This window comes from Sturnira hondurensis, unplaced genomic scaffold, assembly GCF_014824575.4.
Source record: "Sturnira hondurensis isolate 20B ecotype Veracruz unplaced genomic scaffold, ASM1482457v3 Scaffold0001872, whole genome shotgun sequence".
NCBI classification, from domain to species: domain Eukaryota; kingdom Metazoa; phylum Chordata; class Mammalia; order Chiroptera; family Phyllostomidae; genus Sturnira; species Sturnira hondurensis.
Window position 1 is genome coordinate 4215861 of NW_028074503.1, and position 16130 is coordinate 4231990.

Genomic DNA, 16130 nt, shown 5'->3' on the forward strand with positions numbered 1-16130 from the left:
ATGGTTTTTTCAGAGTGTAGAAGATTCTTTACATACCTTTCAATACCACAGTACTTAAATCAACATGCTTTAAGATATTTTTCTGGTATTTATTCATAGAGACAATAAAAAGTATACATTTATTTATTTGCTGTTGTTTTTAAGGTGAAAACGGTTCTTGCCAAATTGTATGAGAATAAGAAGGTAGCCAGTGCCACGCACAACATCTACGCGTACCGGTGAGTGACCGCCCCTGCTGTGGGAATGTGCGCTTTGTGAGCAACGGAGACACTGATGTGTTGGAAACCACAGGAAGGAAACAAATGAGAGGGAGAGTCAGCCATTTTGTACCATTAAATGTAACCAATAATATTTTAATATGTTTTCTGTCTTTTCTATGCAAAATTTATCTTTTCAATGCTTTACCCTAGTATAGTGTTGTTTTCTTAATTTACAAAAGCATTTCCCCATGATATTATACTTTCTTTGCAAACATTATTTTAATGGTTGTATGATATATGTTTGAGGCTCCAAGCTACAATTTATTTAACCATTTCCTTTTTGTTTTAGTTTTTCACATTTTTCACTATAATAAAGAATAGTTTGGGGAACATCTTTGCTTGTTTTTTATTTTTTTGATCACTTCCTCAGGATAGGTTTTCGTTGCTTCAGATTCTTTTTTGAACTGAAATGGAAGTATAATTATAGATGAAGAAGAAATAGATTCCTAGAAGTAAAATTATCAAAAAGTATGAACATTTTTGAAACTGATACATATTGCTAAATTTCTTCCAGTTTTTCTTTGAAACCAGTTTCTGCTTTTATTAGCAATGAATTAAGGGTGCTGTTTTACTACCTGCCTTTTATTTTTGAGTACTACTGTTTTATACAAATTTTTGGTGATTTGATAGTAAAGAGGTTAAGGGTCTATTTTTAGATATCCAAATTAATAGACTTAAAAGAACATCGTTTAGGACTGAAATAAGTCAGAATATAGACAGGGATTTTGTGTAAATTTAAAATGAGATTGAGATTATTTATAAAATCTGTTACCTAAAACTCAAAAAAAAATCCATCATTTTGGATAAGTGAGTTTTTAGTGTTACTAAGTCACATCTCTCTTTAAGTGCTACAACTTAAAAAACACTCTTTATTGTATAGTTCCATAGTATCACTGGTCAGAATTTTGATGTTTTCTCAAGATTTTGGGTCATCAGTATAAAAATGAGGAAGTAGATTGTGCTGGCTGTCAGGGGTTAGAAAGTGCTGTATTGATAGTTGCCATTCATTCGTCCCACGTGTTTACTGAGTGCCTGCTCTGTGCCAGGCACTTTACTGAAGTTAATGCTGATTATTTCAGCAACTCCGCCACTGTAGAAAGGTTGCCTTTTTCATGATCACATAGTTATTAAGTGGTAGAGCTGAATTTGATGATCTAATTTCACTTATCTCTATTTTATTCCTACATGGCTGTGAGTCTGCACCTTCAACAATCGCTGTACATAATACTGATTTTAAATTATCAAAAAATTAAATAATATGCCGGACATTCTCTTTCAAGCCCCAGATTTTGGGGTCTTTAAGTTCTTGTGAGTCTTTTTGTCCTTTTGCATATTAATAGATGATCACCTGTCACTGCTCACACATGTCAGCGTGACTACGTGCAGCAGTCCCTCTGCCTCACCACCTTACGTAATTGGCACTTGGGAATGAAGATGGCCTTGTCAGAGTTGTGTCAGATAGGGCTAAAAAGGCACAAAGTGGAGGTGTGAAAGACCCCATTGGGAGTGAAATAAATGGCCTTCATTTGGTATGTGGACTTTGTGTTCTGTGTATATAGGGTCCGGCACAAATAATGCCCCTCTTTTATTGCAAAGTATTTATTTATTAAAAAGTCATAAGCATGTAATTCTATACCATAACCATATCATTCTCAAGCACACCATGTGACATTTTAGATGAGGCGTTTAAATTAAAACTGTAAATTATTACACCCACATTATTACCCTACCACACTCAAGCAGGTGTTACTTTTGCCAGACCCTGTATTTTGAATGCTTAGGGTCCTTTTAAGGTTACTTCTGGGCGTTGGGGCAGTGTTCCTGCCTTACAGCTGGGGGACCCCCTTCAGGCTCCTGCTGCACATGGCTGTCAGTGCCTCGTCATTCTTTCTGGCATGTCTGAAAACGTCTGTGGTGGTTCATTTTTTTTAAACCTAACAGTACTAATTTATATAGTCAAATTTTCTTTACTTGTTCCATAAAATTACGCTGTTAAATTATGATCGTATATATAAATATATAATAATGCAAGTAATACAGATTATTTATATGTAAATTATATATAAATCTATAATTTATATATAAAGCCTAATATAAACCAGCCACTGACTCCTTTTTACCTTAAATTTGCCATATAAAATTATGTTTAATAATACTAATCTTTCTTCAAACGAGGTCAACTTTAAACAATAATAGAGTCTGATCATAGTAAGTGGGTGGTAAATATTTATTGAGTGAGTGAATGATAGACGGATTGGTGGATAGAAAGATGAATGAATGAATGAATGAATATGATTCCTATAATAAAACTATTGTAATTGATGTAGGTGTATCAATAAAGTAGTATCTGGCTTTTTATGGCCATAGCCATAAAGGTATCTTTACTGCATCTGTCTAGTCCTAGGAGACGGCGCTGTCTGCAGGGCCCACGGAATCTGCTGCACGGCACACCGCCACTGGCTCTGTGTTCTTTTCACACTGGCATTTACCTCTCAAGCTCGTTGTCCTATAATGTAGCCCTACATTATTATTTCTAATGCTGACTTTCTAGATAATTTAAATGGGTAAAAGTACCAGGACTTGCCTTTATTGATAACTATTCAGGGAAAATTACAGAGAAAAAGAAATCTTAAAATTCTTACTCAAAATGGGAAAGATAGAAAAATACTTGATGGCTAGTATAAGATATAAGGAAGGTGTAAGATACTAACTTCCATCCTTTTAATATACTTTTTGCCTGTTTCACTAGATTTTAGGGTCTTTGAAGACAGGAGTATGCCACTTATTTCTTTTTTATCATTTCATAGTGCCTGTTATGCATAATGCATCTATACGATTTACTCTCAGATGTTTTTCATTGACTTCTCTCTGTAACCTCAAAGCTTCAGGTTAAATGTGTAAACTCACCTTCCCATAATTGTGCCATTTCTTGTTTTAGGGCAACATTCTCAATTCCTAGCTTTCCCAAATATAGACAGTGAGACATCTAGATAGTACATTATCAGTGAAAATATATATAATAAATATATAGTTCAAGAACGATTTTTTAAAAAGGAGATAATGCTGATTTGGGGAGTAAATTGTTTGCAACTAGTATGAAAGAGTAACTTTTATTACCAATTTTGAGGTTTCAAACTATAACACTATTGTATGTATTTCTAGAATATATTGTGAGGATAAACAGACCTTCTTACAGGACTGCGAAGATGACGGGGAAACAGCGGCTGGTGGACGTCTTCTCCATCTCATGGAGGTAAGTGTAACTGAAATCCTGGTAATCTTGTTCTAATGCCGTAACATTTCTCAACAAAACAGCTCCATTGGGAAATAAGTAAATCAGTTAGACTATGTAACATGGGGTATATTTGGTTTAATTAGTAGTTAATTTTTAAACACTGACGGAAAATTTTAACCACTGGGTATGGGGTGGAAAGCAAATGTGCTTTCAAGCTTTCATTGATAGACTATAAAAGATTGTCTCTAGCTTTGGAAAACTTTTTCCTTTTTTTATTTTTAGTTTTTTACAATTTCTTCCCCTTTATTTTCTCTAATCTGTCTGTGAAATTCCCGTTAGGTGGCTATTGGGCAGTCTGGATAGATCGAGTGTTACTTTTTTTTATTAAGTTGTCCATCTCATTGCCTTATGTTCTGAGACATTTTCTTGATTGTCTCCTAAAATTTCTATTGAATTAAAAAAAATTTTAGCAACCATGTATCTGATTGTCAAGAATTCTTTTGTGTTTTCTACTTTTCTTTTTCCTAGAGGGCCATTCTGGTTTATGGATGCAGTATCTCTTACAATTTCCTGATTATACTAATTAGTGCTTTGTTTTTTTAAAGATGTTCTTTCAGATTTTTTCTGGTCCATTTTAGTTTGTTTACCTTGTCCTTTCTCTTTCATGCTGCTGGATTTTCTTCATCTGTCTGGTGATCATTGTCCATTAATTTTAAGAATGGATTGTTATTTTTTCTAAGGTAGTTGCTACAGTTTCTTCTGCTATTGTACTCGGAGGTTTGTTTGCTAACTTGATAGGAGCTCTGTGTGGGGGTCAGGCCTGTAGGCTGGTGGGCTTCACATTAAGGGCAGCATCTGACAGATGTCAAACTGAGGAAGACCTTACTGCTAGGCAGCAGCGATTACTCACGCAGCCCCTGGTCTCTGGAGTAGCTTGTTTAGACACAGGGTTCGCGTTGTTTGGCTTAGGGTTAAAGGCTACCGAAACAGCTTTTCTGGTTGAAGTCACCAAGAATTGGAACCCTACCTGCATGATCTCCCCCTTCACTCTGCCCTGTTGCCCCAAAGTTTGGAACTTGAGGAACTGAATTGTTAGTAGTCTCACTGCACTCACTCGTGCGGTGCTGCCAATGAGATTGCAAGGAAATTTTCTGTGTGATTTTATAGTTACTTCATTTGCCTTTAAAACTCATGCTTGTACATGCCTGTATGTATATCTAATTATGCTTCTGAAAATAACAGATTCTGAATGTGAGAAATGTCCTGGTGGTAGTTTCGCGCTGGTATGGAGGGATTCTGCTCGGACCAGATCGCTTTAAACACATCAACAACTGCGCCAGAAACATACTGGTGGAGAAGAACTACACACACCCACCGGTAAGTGGTCCTTGATGGTATACCTATAGTCTCTCCCCACTGTCTGTGAAATTAAAAAAGGAAAAATTAAGAATGAGTCTGAATTTATGTGGCGCATTAGGAAAAACCTTTGGACTAGGAAACTAGAAACTTGGGTTTTAGTCAAAACCATGCGATTGGCCAGTTGTGTGACCCTGGATAGATGGCTTCATCTCCTCAGACCTTCATTTAATTTCACAGATTCTAAGAGTTTCATAAGAACCTTAAAGACCAGTTAGTTTCCATTCCCTAAAATTTAGGCCCAGAGAAGTTACAGCTAATGCTACAGTGAACTAGATATTCTTTAAACAGCCATTAAGTTCTGACATTTTCTGTTACTCTTAAAGCATCTCTTTCCCTGACACACCTTTAGCTGCCTTCTTCCTTTATATCTGCAGGAGTATTTTTTGGTTTGTATTTTATAACTGTGTTCATTTCTATTGTATTTAAACCCTAACGCTTTGCTTTAGAAAGTAGACAATAGATTAAATAGTATTAAAGTTATTTAGACATAAATCTGTGAGACAAATGAGTCTTTTCCTTGATTATCCTTGAGTGTTTTGTAAATATAAAATAGACCATAAATGAAAGTGTCCTATAAAATAGAAGGATGTTACTTATGGAAGTAATTATACTGTCACTATTAATACATCTTCTATATGATTAGACTTAATGTTCCTGACCCAGTCTCTCCATGTAAGTGGGGAGATGCTACACTGGTTTTTATCTTTTTTCAGGAGGAATCATCTAAGGCTTTGGGAAAGAACAAAAAAGTAAGAAAGGACAAGAAGAGGAGTGAACATTAGTGCATGAAAGATTAATTTGCCTATAATTGTATACGAATTCCACACTCATCGAAGAACATACTGGGCAGAGAGGGCATCACGGACTGCTCAGGTTAGCCGGTTCATCACGGGCACCACCGTTCCCGTCTCCTCTTTGGTTCTATCATCTGCCAAGAAATAGAGAACTCGTGATATATTCATGTGCTTCAGGCTGGCTCGGAAGACGTAATTTGAACTAATCACCACTTTACCTAATTCTAGGAAGGTAACAGTTGCCCAGGGCAGTACCTGAATTAACTGTCTGTTTCAGTACATGTCAAGTAAGTGCCTTTGTTAGGGGGGAAGAAATGTCTCTGGAGGAATATACATATCTGATTTCTTGTCATCGGGGTTCTCATTTTGTTAAATGGATATGGCCTTTTACTGCTCTTTATGGCTTATTGGAATAGGAGCTCACTGAAGATTGATCTTGGAGAGTTTCTTCTTGTGATTTTAGTTCAAAAGTGTGTCACCTTCCGTGTTACAGTGTTCCATCATCGAGCAGTGCATCGAGTGGAGTTTCAGGAGTTTCCGTCTGCAGCTGTGTGCTGAAGTCATTCATCCACCGTATTTGCTGGATTAATGTAGCATAAGTGGTATACCTCAGTTTTTGTCGCAGATTAGTGATTGTGAAATTTTGAAAAGTGGTCTTTCTAGCCTCTAGTTTTTTTGTTTAATTCTTGTAATGTAGAGCAGTGAATGTGGAGTGTCAGTAGTCCGTTCCCTCCCCTGAGATGTGTTGGTGTAGTATTCTGGTTTCCTTTGTCAGCCTGGAGTACCTTTCCTGTGCTCTTCACCAAGGAATTCGAATGGTGCTGCAGCTGTGCCGTGATTAATGGGACGTGAATGGGGTGGAGGCGGTTGGACGGTGCTGGTGCGGGCCAGGGTGTCCTGTGCCCTATGGAAATGTGGTGCGCGTTTCCAGCCGCCTTCCAGCCGTCTTTCTCAATGCCGTGACTTTGTGCAGAGAATGAACAAACCTTTGCTTGGAAAAACAAAGAAAATTCCTTTTCCCCACTATTATCAAATGTACCTTCCCACCAGTGTTTCATGTTCTTTCTTGCATCTGAAAGTTGTGTGCTTTGCTTCTAGGCACCCAGACAGTAGCTTTGCCTTTGCAGTATAACAAGTCATTACCTGTTCTCCCTCAGATGTGATCACAAACAATTGCTAAAAGTTAATCTCTCACAGACTCCTGGGGTTCCCTTCCAAAGACAGGGGGTAGAAGTTCGGAGGCGGCTTGCAGGGTGCTGGACTTGGACAGCATCGGGGAGAAGTGGGCACAGACTCGCCTTTTGTTTCTGTTCTCTTATGTTTTACCTTAAAAAAAAACCTCAACACCCTTACATAGTGTTTTTAATAAGAGTTTCGTAAATACTTGCACACTAGGATGGATCCTGAGAAATCTGTATCTGTTGTGTGTTCAATGTTGCCAGTTGTGAAGTGCCCTCAGAAGATGTGTTTAGGACACTTAATGTCAGATTCCATGAAAATTATGTCCTATATTAACTTCAAATAATTGAATTTAAAAACCATTAATTGAAATAATTTCACAACTTTGGTGTAGCAAGCCTGTGATAGAAGATATAAAACAGTAAGAATTTGGTGCTGCAGAAACATAAATGAGTTCATTTTTCTGCATCACCAAATTTGCATTTCTTTCTGACTGTTTTTATCTAATATTTAAGTCTTTATAGAAAATCTTTTATAACTGGGATCTCATTTTTCTTTATTTAAAAACAAACCTTATTTTTGCTTCTTTCTACAAAGTTATTAACTACGTTCTCCTGAGAAACCTAATCATACCTAATCTTTGCCCAAAGTCAGTTAGTTAATAAGTAAAGTCTAGAAGTGTCTAATTCTGGAACCCGAGTGATTTCACACTCTCATTTATAGACACTAATAATAGTTATCATTTTTTTCTTATTTAAAATTTATCTCAAGAGGATTTTCAAATTCTCCAAATAGTTTTCTGTAGTCAAGTACCATATTTTGTCATGTATAATGTCCACTTTTTTGCGCAAAGTTTCAAGGGAAAAATAAGGATGCGCATTACACATGGGTAGTGCCTGAAATACCTTGTATCTGTTCTTGTATTTTCTTATTATTTGTTACATAAAACTTCTTGTACCATAAAATGTTCAACAATAAATGCTAAAATTCCTTTACAATACAAAAAACAAGTTATCTAAATATAAATAAATAATTGAATTAAAAAATTAAAATGAAAGATTTTTTTCCTGGAAATTTGGGCCAAAAATGTTGGTGCGCCCTATACGTGGGAGCACATTATACATAGCAAAATACGGTAAATCTGTGTGGTGGCACGTTTTACAGTATGTTGTATCAGTTAAACATACTCTCTGTATACCAGGATATAAGAGCAGGTAGTATGTACTTTTTTAGAAGGGACTAGCAGTGTGATTTGGAGGTATATATCATGAAACAGAGCCTACTTGAAGAGAACTGTATCACATTAATCACAACTGAGAAAGAATGGCATGAAACAGATAGTGTTTGTAGGGAAGGTGACATTTATTGGGAAAATTGCAGAATTGCCTCTAATTCCACCATCTAAATAGAGATAACCACTAGTAACATTTGGTACAAACATTCTCCTATTTTTCTCCTGTGCTTGATTTTGTACGTATGCTATTTTTCTTTCCATAAAATTGTATTAAGCTGTATATACTGTTTTGTATCTTGATATTTCATATAGAAGTATATTGTTAACATTTTCCCATGTCAATAAATATTATCCTGTGGTTTAATTTCTTATGGCTACATCATATTCTATCTTCTGGGTATATCATAATGTACTAATTGGTACTGGTCTCCAATTCTTATGTTTTTTTTCAATTTTTCACTATTATTAACAACTGAAAAATTATTATATGCAGATTTTGATATATTATCTCTAGGAAAAATTCCTAGAGGTGGGATTTCTTGCTTTAGCCAAATTATTCTGTAGAAAAGTTTATCAGCTATACTCTTATCAGCATTGTGTTAGAATATACTTAGAATACTAATCAAAGATGTGGAAAATAGGAAGTCTGGTAAGTAAGAGTAGCAGTTTTTTTAATTGATGGTTTTTGTTTTTAACTAACTCTAGACTCGCAAAACATTACAGAAATACTCAGCTTTTCCTATGCATAACATCGTACATAACTGCAGTATATTTAGCAAAACCCTGAACTGCATTCTAGATGCAGATTCTTTGGCCCATGTGTGCTTTTCATCTATTTTCTCCCAGTGTGTAGCTTGTCTTTTCAAATTCTCTTAACTGGTTTTTGCACAGTAAAAGTATTTAATTTTGTTGAAATGTAATTTGGGGGGGAGTTTAGGGATCATACTTTTAGTGTAATGTCTAAGGACTCTGCCTAAACTCATGGAGATTTTTGCCTGTTTCTCTTTTTAAAATTTTAGAGTTTTAAGTTTTTTATTTTGGATCCATTATCTATTTGCAATTAATTTTTGTATGTATGAGATTTCAGTTGAACTTCATTTTTTTTCATATGGATGTTTTAAATCAAACTTTTTATTATACATTTTCATGAAATAAACAGTTGTAAAACCAGCGCCTAGTTTGAAAAAAACCAAAAACCACAAAACACGGTACCAGCACCCATAGTCAGTCCTTCTTGCACCTCATCCAGTCAATTAGCTGTTCTCTCTCCCCAGTTTCTGACACCAGCATTCATTTGGTCTGGTCTGCCTTTTATGTAAGTTCGAACACACAGTATGTACCCTGGTTGGGGCTTGTTTTGTTCCAACATTTTGTGGGCTCCATTTGATTTGTTGCATGTAGTGGTTCGTTCTTACCACCGCAAAGAGAATTCCATTGAATGGACATGACGATTTATCAATTCTGATTATGGATATTTGGATTCCCAGTTTGAGGCTATCACAATTAGTACTGCTATGAATATTCTTGTACGTAGCTTTTGGTCGACATAAACACATTTCTAACACGTACAGACCTAGAGATGGATTTGTTGAGTCATAGGATAGATGTATGTGGAGTTTTAGAGTGTACTGCCCGGTGGTGTGCTCATAAATTCTAAACGACTGGCTCTGGGGGGTGTGTTAACTGATACATGATGTTTGAGAGTTCTTGTGGTCTAAGCACTCCTGTCCAATTTCAAGCTACCAATGCGAAATCAGCTGGCTCACAAAATTCCTCAAGATTTCACAGGTACTTGTGAGCGAGCTCTAGTACCTATCAATCACACTGCCAAGCAGATTTCCTGACTAGTTACAGCTACTTACAATCCCACCTAGTGAGGGAGCGTTCCAGTGGCTGCATGTCCACGTTTGGTATTATTGCCTGGCTCGTTTTGATTGTGCCATGTGGTTTGTAGTGGCTTCCCTTTGAGGTTTCAAGGTGTGTTTTTCCCTGATGACCTAATGAAATCGAACACCTCCGGTCACTATATTTTGTACCCTAAGTGTCTAAATGATCTTGTAGTGACACACCCCTTCCTCCCACCACCCCTGCTTCCAGGAATGGACATGTGAAGGTTTCTTACCGGGATTGATTTTGATTCACACACAGGAATAATTTTGCATATCTGAGCACCTAGTCTGTGCATTTCAGCACTTCATCACCACTCCACTGGATAGTAATATGTGAATTTCTAGGAAACTTCATCTGTTTTGCTATTAGTTTCCTAACTTCTAAAAATGTGAATGAAATATCCCCCCTCTCTGAGATACCATGGGGGTTAACGTGAGGTGGCTTCCATGTGAGAAGGGCTCAGTAAACCATGAAATAGATATCTTTTCTTCGCTTGTACAGGAGAACTTTCCTACCTTCTATTGAAGATAGGCCATTTCTGTGGATTTTAATAAGACCTAGAATTTTAAGTTGACCTTGAGGTTACCAGGTTCTTAGGCTCTAGGTTTGGAGCTGGGTCTCAAGTCTATCAGATATGATATGCCTGCATTTTGCAAGCTGGGGCAAGTGATTTTGTTTCTCTGTTTTTGGCTTTGAAAAGTTTATGAAGAGCTAAGCAGGCCATGGGTCGATATGGAGACTGCTTAGTTACGGAGATGCAATGGAGAACTCTGAATCTAGTCAAGAAGTATGGAGCAAGGGTTGGCAGACTTTTTTCTGTGAACAGCCAAATAATATATATTTTATATTTGTGAGCCACCTCTGTCACAACCACTCAACTTACTGTGTGAAAGTTGTCATAGACAACACATACATTTACAATAGCATAGGTGGGTTCCAATGAAACTTGATACTGAAATTTGAATTTCATGTATTTTTATGTGTCATGAAATATTTTTTTAACTGTAAATATGTATAAAGAGCCCTGGTTGGTGTAGCTCAGTGGATTGAGCTTGGGCCTGTGAGCCAGACAATCGCGGTTTGATTCCCAGTCAGGGCACATGCCTTGGTTGCAGGCCAGTTCCCAGCAGGGGACTCACGAGAGGCAACCATACATTGATATTTCTCTCCTTCTCTCCTTCCCTTTCCCTCTGAAGATAAATAAATAAACTTAAAAAATATTTTTAAAAATAGGTATAAAGAAAAACTCTTTCCATGTATCTCCTCTACTTTCAAAAACTCATAGAATATGTCAATTCTAACACTAGATATGCAGGCTTCCCACACATCAAGTACTTTTTTTGAAACCAGCTCAGCGTGTTGCAGTCCAATTCAGTTCCAACACTATGTACTTGGAGATAGCATCTGATCCCCTAGGTAAGGTCCCAGCATCTGATCCCCTAGGTAAGGTCCCAGTCCTGCAGCTGTGCCCCTTGCCCCTATTTCAGGCACCAGGGGCAGGTCCAGGTTGTTAGCTCTGCTCCGACCAACTGGCTCTAGATTGGAGGTTCCTAAGACTGCCTCCTCCAGTTGATTGATTTGCTATAGTGGCTCAAAGAACTCAGGGAAACATACTTCTAGGTCACTGGTTTATTATAAAAGGAAACAGCCTGATGGAAGAGATGCATGGGGCGAGGTACGTGGGAAGGGGCATGGAGCTCTCATGCTCTCTCTGGGCTTGCCACCCTCCTGCATCTCGATGCGTTCACCTCCATGGAAGCTCTTCAAACCCCATTCTTTTGGAGTTTTATGGAGGCTTTATTACAATATGTAGGCACAATAGTTTAAATCGTTGGCCACTGGTGACTGAGTCAACCCCCAGGCCCTCCCCTCTCTCCCACTCCACAGTGGGACTGAAGGTTTCAATCAAATAATCACATGTTTGGTTTCCCAGGCAACTAACCGCCATCCCTAGGGCATGTCCAAAAGTCAGTGCATTAACTTAAATTCAGGTGTGCTTGAAAGGGGCTTATGAATAACAAGATAGGCCTTTTACATTTATGGCTGTGGAACTGTTTCAGGAACTAGTGACAAAAGACTGAATATTATAACAAAAGATGCTCCCAGTGCTCTTACCACTTAGGACATTGCTAGGGTTCTAGGGGTTCTGTTGTAGAAATGGGGACAAAGACCAAATATATATTTCCAGTTATAAATCACAGTATCACAATGTATAAAAACCATTCTTAGCTCAGGGACTGAACTGTGGTCTGTGAACCATAGTTGGCCAACCCCCAGTGGAAACCAGGTAGAAAGAGAGAGACAAATTAAAAAGCATAATGCTAGTTCACAGGACTTTGGTTTCTGAGCCTAGGGAAGACTCCCCCCACCCCCATCATTTAGCCCAGGTTTAAAGTTGTATACTGTTAGAGGAATAATAAAGTTAATTTTTATACTTGGATCCCCAAACAGAGGCTGCCCCAGTGGTATGGCCCACATCACAGACCTAAACCTGAGTCAGCCTGCACTCAGTGGGAAATACCTGTCAAGGGAATCTAATGTGCACCAATCACAATCCTCCAACTCAGCTTTAGCTAGCTTACCTTACCTTAGAAGATAAGACCTGTTAGCTGGCCGCAGAAATCCCTGACCTCCTAGCCAATCATGCCCCATTTCCACCTTGCCTCTTCTAACATTCTGTGCAACTCACTCTCACCCTATATCCCTTGGCATATCCCTTGGCTAAAGCGCTCCCCTGCTTGTGAAGCACTGTACGAAACCCAGGGGTTTTCCCTTGAATAGAGGACATTAAACTCATTACCAGGACTTTGGCCAAGATGGAGGCGTAGGTGGAAACACTGTGCCTTCTCCCACAACCAAGTTTGAATACAACAAAGGTTTGGAGAACAAAGATGCAGCCAAAGGACAGAAAATTGAACTATACAAAAGTCTGACAACAACCAACCATTCAACCGGACCGGTAAGAGGGGCAGAGCCAGCAGTGGAGCAGGGACAGGCAAGAAAGATCCCCCAACCTCAGGCACCCAGGCAGCCCCCCATCGGGTGAACCCAGTGAGGGCTCGGGGCGGTGGGCTGGCTGCGGTCACACATTCATGTGCAGATAAACAGCACAGTGAGCAGTGGGACAGAGCACGCAGGCCCCAGCAGCGAACTCAGCAGCAGCGGGCTGATCATGGTCACACATTCATGAGCAGAGGGACACACCCACCGTGTGGGCCCCGGGGCCCACCATTGCTGTCCTCTGACCCCACCCCCACATACAGCGTCATGACCCAGCAACTGAGTGGCCCAGCCCTGGTGAATACCTAGGGCTCTGCTCCTCATACATAACAGGCACGAACAGTCCAAAATATGGCTCAAGAAGAACTCAAAGCCCCAGAGCCCATAACTCTAAGCGACCAGGAAATAGCGAACCTCTCAGATGCACAGTTCAGAACACTGGTGATCAGGATGCTGTTGATTTTAGCCACAAATTAGAGGAACATATGAAGGCTAAACTAATTGAAATGAAGGGAGATGTCCAGGAAACCAATAATGATGGAAAGGAAACTGGGACTCAAATCAAGGGAGTGGACCAGAAGGAAGGAAGAAATGACCAAACAGAAAAAAGTGAAGTTACAAGAATTCAAAAAAACGAGGAGAGGCTTAGGAGCCTCCAGGACATCTTTAAACGTTCCAACACCTGAATTATAGGGGTACCAGAAGAGGAAAAGAAATAGCCATAAGTGGAAAACTTATTTGAACAAATAATAAAAGAGAACTTCCCCAGTCTGGCAAAGGAAATAGACTTCCAGGAAATCCAGGCAGCTCAGAGAGTCCCAAAGAAGTTGGACCCAAGAAGGAACACACCAAGGCACATCATAATTACATTAGCCAAGACTAAAATGAAGGAAAGAATCCTAGAAGTAGCAAGAGATAAGGGGACAGTTACCTACAAAGGAGTTCTCATCAGACTGTCAGCGGATTTCTCAAAAGAGACCTTACAGGCAAGAAGGAGCTGGAAGGAAGTATTCCAAAGACCTATATCCAAGACTGCTCTATCCAGCAAAGCTTTCATTTAGAATGGAAGGACAGATAAAGTGCTTCTCAGATAAGATCAGATTCAAGGAATTCATCATCACCAAGCCCTTATTATATGAAATGTTAAAGGGACTTATCTAAGAAAAAGGAGATGAAAAATATGAATAGTGAAAGGACAGCAAACTCACAGCTATTAACAACCACACCTAAAACAAAAGCAAACCAAGAGGACAGCTAGATCAGGAGTAGAACCATAGAAATGAAGAACACATGGAGGGTTAGCAACAGGGGAGTGGGAGGAGGAGAAGGGAGGAGAAGATACAGAAAATAAGTAGAATAGATGATAGGTAAAAAATAGATGGGGGGAGGGCAAGAATAGTGGGGGAAATATAGAATATAAAGAACTTAGGACACATGGTCATAAACTAAAGGGGGGAATGGTGGGGGAGGGGTGTACAGGGTGGAGGGGAATGAAGGGGGGAATAGAACAAATGTAATAGTATAATCAATAAAATATATTAAAAAAAATAAACTCATTACCAAAGTTTATTTTTTTCTCTTTGTCATTTGACACACAAGAGATAAATCACAAGTATGTGTAATTAAGGAAAAGTAGATTTGGAAGTCAGAGTTGGATTTAAATTTTGATTCCATGTGTTGGACATGGAAATCATTTTGGACAAGTTACTTAACTTCCTGAGCCTTGTTTTCCTCATTGTAATATGGGGCTAATAATCCTTCCTCACAGGATTTTTGGAGGGTTGAATAAAAGGGATCATGTGTGAAATGTCGCTAGTCTAAAGCTTCACACACAATGGGAACTCAATAGGTGATGGTTAGTATGCTTCTCATTGTAAAAGAAGTGAAATCAGATTGGTCTGTAATCAATAAGACCTTGGTGTTGAAGAGTAGCTGAATATGCCACATAAAATATGCCTCTTGGCATAAGGATTATTTTGAGCTGATTATAAGAAGCTCTGGACACAGAGGGAGTTCTGAGAACAGAGTAGAAGTCGCCCTTTAGAAAGGGAAATCTACATTCATAAATGAAATTGACATTGCAAAGGGGACCTATACTAGGGAGACAGCTATTATCACACTGAACTTCACCCAGTGCAAGGCTGGGCAACCTTTGCTTACCGCATAGTTCCTCCTTTGTTTTCCTGTGAATTGTCTCTCCTCCCACTCTCTCCGCAGTGTCTCTCTTTTGTCTGTAGCTGAAGACAGTGTTTGAGGGAGTGGCTTGGAGCTTTACTCATTTTTCCTGGGTATCTCCCATGTGTGCATGAGGTACATATGTTAATAAGCTTCTGTTTCCCCCTTGTGAATGGTTTTTTAAAAGATATTTTTTAAATCTGTTTTTTTATTCATTTATTTTTAGAGGGGAAGGGAGGGAGGGAGAGAAACATCAATGTGTAGTTGCCTCTTGCACATTCCCTACTAGGGACCTGGCCCGCAACCCAGCATATGCCCTGACTGGGAATTGAACCACTGACCCCTTGGTTTGCAGGCTGGAGCTCAGTCCACTGAGCCATATCAGCAGGGCTTATTAATCTGTTTTTGTAATTACCAGGAGTCTTAGCCAAGAATTCACAAAGGTAGAGAGAAAATTATTTCTCCTCTCTTACAGTGCCAAAGGGTTCCAGAGGAAAAGCCAAGTGAGAGATAATGGTGGCCTGAATTGAGTTATGGTGGTGGGGATGGATGGAAGTGGGTGGGTTTAAGGGGTATTTAGGTGGTAAGATTGAGAAAACTCAGTGATCGAATGTGAGCAGGTTGAGGGAAAGAGAGGAGTGTAGATACTGGGCTGGTAGGTGAAATTTGGTAGGTAAAATCAACAGAGTTAAGAGGCAACCTATGTAACGTGAGAAAATACGTAGACACTATAATTCTAATATGGGGTTAATCTCCTTTGGCCTTATTGCTGTAACTCATGCCTCCTGACCTCCCACCTGCCAGCATCTGCCATTATTCATTTAGAACATTAATCAGTGTTCTTCAGATTCAACTGGATATATATTCCCATAGTTTTCTTTCTCACACAGGTCTTCAAAATAGCTCTCTCCGGTGAAATTGAAATCAAAAGACATAGCCACATT

General features: G+C 38.9%; 1 protein-coding gene across 6 annotated transcripts in view; it reads left to right on the plus strand.

The window, feature by feature from the left end:
- The window catches only part of IMPACT (impact RWD domain protein), a 30911-nt gene extending 22422 nt beyond the window's left edge, over positions 1-8489 (plus strand). For 2 of the 6 annotated variants that reach the window (XM_037032135.1, XM_037032144.1), the window contains 4 exons: positions 145-218; positions 3423-3513; positions 4738-4872; positions 5628-8489. In XM_037032135.1, the coding sequence (XP_036888030.1) occupies positions 145-218; positions 3423-3513; positions 4738-4872; positions 5628-5696 (369 nt within the window). In that variant the 3' untranslated portion in view covers positions 5697-8489. The other 4 variants (XM_037032161.1, XM_037032169.1, XM_037032179.1 and 1 more) reach the window with 4 other exon arrangements.
- The last annotated feature ends 7641 nt before the right edge of the window (positions 8490-16130 follow it).